The sequence below is a fragment of the Antechinus flavipes genome, chromosome 5 (assembly GCF_016432865.1).
Source record: "Antechinus flavipes isolate AdamAnt ecotype Samford, QLD, Australia chromosome 5, AdamAnt_v2, whole genome shotgun sequence".
Classification (NCBI taxonomy): Eukaryota; Metazoa; Chordata; class Mammalia; order Dasyuromorphia; family Dasyuridae; genus Antechinus; species Antechinus flavipes.
Genome location: NC_067402.1, coordinates 105,033,101 through 105,039,100, shown reverse-complemented (window position 1 = coordinate 105,039,100; position 6,000 = coordinate 105,033,101). Strand labels below are relative to the sequence as shown.

General features: G+C 37.1%; 1 protein-coding gene across 1 annotated transcript in view; it reads left to right on the top strand.

Moving 5' to 3' along the window:
* The first annotated feature begins 773 nt into the window (after nt 1-773).
* Nucleotides 774-6,000, top strand: part of AKR1D1 (aldo-keto reductase family 1 member D1) — a 55,603-nt gene continuing 50,376 nt past the window's right edge. The window contains exon 1 of the mRNA XM_051962397.1: nt 774-860. Within this exon, the coding sequence (XP_051818357.1) occupies nt 774-860 (87 nt within the window). The remainder of the gene's footprint in view (nt 861-6,000) is intronic.

Here is a 6,000-nt window from a genome sequence, read left to right as displayed (position 1 = left end):
TGTAGACTAGTTTGTAAATCCCTTTAGAGCAAAGACTGCCTTTTTTCTGTATTCCCACACTGAATATCCACTGTGACAGCCACAAGGTAAGGCTTAATAATAGTCCTTGACTACTGGAATGTGAGCTCCAAAAACTGGGAGAATGTTTTGCCTTTCTTTTTTAATTCCCACAGTTTAGGACAAAGCCAGTAAGTGCTTAATAAATGTTTGTTGTAGACTATTTTTTTTTTCTTTAAAATAATTGTCTTAAAATGGAGATTCAGTTTCATATGAAATTCTCTTTTGGTGATCTTTTTATCTGTAGAAATGCTTTTTTATGTTTAAGTTCAGAATTTTAAAATACAATAAATTTTGGGCAGCAATTTTTTCCCATTTTCTGTGGTCTATTTTGTAGACTACAATAACCCTCCAATTCTCAGTCCATATGGTGAGGGGTAAAAAAGGTTTTGGGGCCTGAAGAATAAAAGAAGGGGAGCATGATTGATCCAAGTTAACCTTGGTTTGCTTTTATTATGGCAGTAATTTTTTTGGATAAAATGTTTTACTTTTTTTTTTTTAACTATTTCCTTTTAAAAAATCAACAGGTCAAATTGAAGCAATAATTTCTGCTTCTCTAGCATTGAAAAGATTAGGAAATTGGTATTTAACTTTCTCCCTCCCTCTAGTTGTCACTCCTCCCCATCAGCACCGCCCCTATTTCCAAAAGGTTTACATAAAGCTCCAAGATATTGGCAACAATTTGGAAATCAAAGCTTTGGTTGTCCTTCTGCACCATGAATCAGACTGCCAGTGATCACCGAATACCTTTGAATGATGGAAACAGTATTCCTGTCATTGGACTTGGTACCTATTCAGAGAAAGTAAGATAATTTCTGTTTTTCCCTCCTGTGACATTCTTATAGCAACTTTATTTTTGAGACATACCTGTTTAAACTTTATTTTGAATAGATTGAATAGAGTCCTAAACTTTTTTGCATAAACTTAATTTCAAAGAACTATTATTCTTTTCTGAGGGCACTAAGAAAAGGGATAAGTATTTACTTTAAAGAAAATTACTGATATTCTTTTAGATGCCAATGAATATTTTACTGAAAACCTTGTGTCTGTCTATGGCTCTTCTTTTTTTGCTCCAAGGAGCCAGAAATTCTCAATGTGAGGGTTTCCAAAACCCTTGCAGGGTATTCCTGGAGGGCAGAGCTATTTTGACTGTAATACTGACATTATTTGTCTGTTAAGAGGCTCCTTCCTTTTCCAAATACATGTCTTTATGTAGCTAGATTTTCTTTTTTAGACTTCGATGAAATTAACATATTGCAACAAATTGAATGCAAAAATGATGGAAATCCAAATGTCTTCTATTAAGCCAGACATTAAAGAGATTTTCAATAATAGTAATAATATAATAAACAATGTCATTCATTTTTGTTTTGTTTTGGAAAATATAGGTGTTTTTCATTTTTAAATGTTATTTATGATGATGTTGGGGTCCAATGAGGTTTGGCACCAAATGATGGGATTTGGTAGCAATTCGTATGTGAAGAATTCACAATGGCTTTCTCTTTGCCAAAAGGTATCTTTATGAGAAGAGATTTGGACAAAATGAAGAGATAAATGGACATAGGTGTGGTAAATGTAAAAAAAGATTTGGAAGATCATATAGTTAGCAAGGAAATGGGGTTTTAATTATTAACAATGGAAAAGACAAGTTTTCCAGTGGAACTTACAAATAACTAGGAGAAAGGGAATAGGCCATGATTTGGGAGTATGTCAATAATTGACAGACTAAATCCATAGAGCAGTTTAGTATCCTTAAAAAGTTATTTAATTTTAACAAGGAGAAAGGTACCAGGAGGTATGATTGAGGAAGTGCAGAATGTTGTGGCAGGCTAAACCCCAAAAGAGTTTCAACAAAGATGGCACAGTCTATAGGCAGATTTATAGAGGAAATTTAACCTCAGGGATTTGATATCATAACTTGGGACTTCTGATCAAATACAGTAAGGTGGTATTTCCCAAGACCTCCACAGGAGTAGGACTGTAGTGCTGAGTTGAACCCCATCGGAGCCTTTCCCTGCTTGCCCGTGGGAGTAATTTTATCACTACTTCAGACTTTGTCAGCCTCACCCAGGTACTCAGACCTCATCAGTTTCTATTAACATTTAATTCATTAATTATTTTTAATGGATTAGTAAATATTTTTAATTCATCAGTTTTAATTTCTAATATAATAAATATGATAGATATAACCCTCATAAGCTAAAGTTCTTTGGCCTTTTCCACACTTTTTTTTTTTGGTGGGGGTTAGTGGGGAGGAAGAGTAAAAGTGGGGTGGAAGGCCTGGAGCTCCAAGCCAAAGAGCAAGAGAAGACAGACAGAGAAAAAGAGGGAGAGACACACAGAAAAAGGAGAAAAAAAAGACAGAGATAGACACACACACAGGGGGGAGAGAGGGGAAAAGAGAAATGGAAACAGAGGCAGAGAGGCAAAGACAGAGTTAGAGAAAGGGAAAGAGAGGGAGAGAAAGACTGAGAGAGATAGAGAGAGAGGTCTTCAACACTTTTTAAGAGGTCCTGAAGTCAAAATATTTGAGAAGCACTGCAGTAGACAATATAGAAATGCTGCTTGGAATTATGAGCTGTCTGTGATAGATTTAGAGCTGAAGGAAACTTTGGGCATCTAGTCTATCCTCATCATTTTACAAATGAGGAAACTAAGTTCCTAACAGGTTAAATGACTTTGCTACCACACTTGAAAAGTAAGTGGCAGAATTGAGATTCGAACTCAAGTTCTTTGATTCCAAATTAAATGCTCTTTCTGCAATATACATTAAGGACATTATTTTCTTATGTGAATTATTTTTAAACTTAGAATAAGTAAATGGTTCAAGAAAGGTTAATTATCTGCAAAGGCTTTCTCTTTCATTTGTTATTCAATACTCTGGTCTAAGAAACAAAATATCTTATCAAGAACTCCACTGGCTTGCTGATGAATGCAGAAAATTTTATTTTACATTGTTGCAAGAATAGGTGCCTGAATTAGTAAACCTTTGGAACTGCAAAGGTTGTGTTTTATTTCCTATCCTGAAGAGCAAGTTCCTCCCCTGATTCTCCATTAATTGTTAGAAAAATTACAGAATGTGAATCCATCACGTTCATTCCTGCTCCCCAGGAGGTTACATTCTTATGGAGCAAAATTTAGAGTGCTTCAGTGCAAATCTAAAACCTCCAGCCTTCGTTATTCTTTGATGTACTTGTGGATTTCAGTTTTCTACTTTAAATTTCATTTTTTCCAATGTAATTTTCATAATTTTGGGAAAACCAAATTCCCATCCATTTCTCATATCTGGGATGTGCTTATGGTATATGTAATAGTTCACTATTGGTTCCTGTGCTTGAATTTTAGAAATTAAGGAAACTGAAAAGAATATATGAAACAGAATGTGAGGGAGGAGTGTAGAGAAACAGAGATAGATAGGGACAGAGATAGAGAGAGGAAGACAGAGAGACAAAGAGACAGAGACTGAGAGAGACACAGAGAGACAGAGGCAGAGAGACACAGAGGGACAACAGAGATAGAGAGGAGAGAAAGAGAGAGAGAAAGAGAGAGAGAGAGAGAGAGAGAGAGAGAGAGAGAGAGAGAGAGAGAGAGAGAGAGAAGACACAGAAAGAAATAATCTGGTTGGCTATGTTATGAGAATGACTGAGTCACTGATCAGCTTCTCTGCTGACCTAGCCACTTAAGTGCACAGCCAGACCAGTCTCGCTTATCAGCAAGACACTACAGAGGAGAGAAAAGAAGCAACATGTGTCCAGCAAGTCACATCATTTTCATACCCCAACCACCACTTTCCCTCAGACTATGAGAGGAAAGCTCTGAGAAGTCAGTCAATACGCATTTATTAATGTGCTAAATGCTGGGTATACAAAGAAAGGCCAAAAACAATCCTATTCTCCAAGATCTCACTATCTAATGAAAGAAACAATATGCCAAAAAAAACTTAGTACAACAATCTAGATATAGAGTAAATAGGATATAACCAATTAAGAGGCACTAATCCTTGTTAATTGTAGGATTAGAAAGGACTTCTTGTAGAAGGTAGGATTTATGCTGGGATTTAAGAAGCTAGGGACTTCCTATTTTAAAAGAGACAGAGAATGAAGAACTGGGACTCTTGAAAAAGCTTCAAAGTGAGGCAAAATAGACAGAATCTCTAGTCTCTTACTCTTACAATTACAAAACCTAGGGGTATTGATCTACGTCAATAGAGAGAAAGTACAATTGTAGTTGCAGTCATAAATACTAGCTATTGTTAGTACAGGTGAGCATGTGATCTGAATGGAAATAATCTTTACTGGCATAAACTAGAAACTGAGTTCTACCAGTTTTAGATACCTGGAAAACTGAGAATCAGCCTAGCCTCTTGGATGGATGCCTCCTGACTGGACAGAGTCAGGAAAATATGAATCCAGGTTCTATCTCTGATAGATACTGACTCTACAATCACATAGAAGCATAGGGAAGAGAACACATTTGTGGCTGTGTGTTTTCCATTCCAATATGACTGTGGTTATAGCAGTAGTTCTGGCCAGTGACTGACCCCACTAGGACAAGCTAGTAGAGATCAGCCCTGAACCTTTAGCGAGGTACTCTTTTAAGCACGTTTGCCACATCCTGGTACAGCCTTGCGGTTACAAATTTCAGAAATCACTGACACAGTTTCTCTTTTACAATAGGGAAATGTCATTGTCAATAGGGAAATGTCAATGGTGGTGAGCACACACCATGTTTTGGTCGAAATGTTTTGCAATGTTGTCCTGACTCTGTCAGGTACATACTTATCAGAAAGTCTGGGACTTCAACCATTTCTTGACAAATCTAGGATCTTAGAACTGGAGAATGGGGCCCAGTCTGAACATAACACTTAATTTAGTTTGAGCAACGTTTGCCTATAAGCCTGAGGCCCCTTGACCCAGGAATGAGGGGGCCAGTCTTTTGTCCATTTCACATGAAAGATGATTGATTATATGATGACAGAAAAACTGAGGCAAGATAGAGATTAGAGAGTTTTTTAATATTTTATTTGGATTTCTAAGAGGGAGAGATTGTGCTGAGGGCATGTTGCCCCCAGGGCTGATGTCCAAAGCATACAGCAGCAAATGTTAGTTCTCAATGACATATATATGACTCTAAGCTCAGGAAGACAAAGGGGGTTGGAGTCCAAATTCTGGTGAGTGGGAATCTCCAGGCAGGGACCATCAATCCGGTTCTGATAGGTTGGGGGTAGGACCATAAATTCTTACTAACTGGGAGTTAAGGAGGTATCCAGCTAGAGATAGGAAGTCTGAAACTTAGAAATACCAATTAGGTATCTGAGATAGGACATTTGGAGTTTTATCTTTTGGAATGCCAGATCTCCACAGCTCTAATTATCTCTGTTCTAATGAGCAGAAAAGGGGGGTTTCAACCAGAAAAACTGAGGCAGAACAATTGGGGAAACTGAGGCAGAAAAATTAGGAAAACAGAACAATAAAAGGGAACTGTGGCACAACAATTACAGGCATGATCATATATTGATATATCTGGGGAAAGTATCTGAACTGTATCTGTGAATGATCAGATCTTTGAGACTTAGGAAGAAAGGAGACTACACTTATTAAGTGTCCATTGTATGCCAGGCCATATGCTAAATGCCTTTATAATTATTATCTCATTTGTTCTTCATAACCACCCTGGGAGGGAGGTGTTATTATTATCTTCATTTATAGTTGAGGAAAATTAGGTGAACAGAGGTTACCCAGAGTCACACATTTAGCAAGTGTAGATTAGAATGAAAGTCTTCTGAACTCCAGGCTCAGTTATCTATTTCCTAAGCTATTGGGGATTTTTCAGCATATTTTCAATAGAAGCATCACAGTGTAAGGAATAGGAAACTGAGCTTGGAAATAGAGAGATCTTATACAGTGGAAGAATTCTGGCTGAAGAGCATCAAGGGATTTCTCT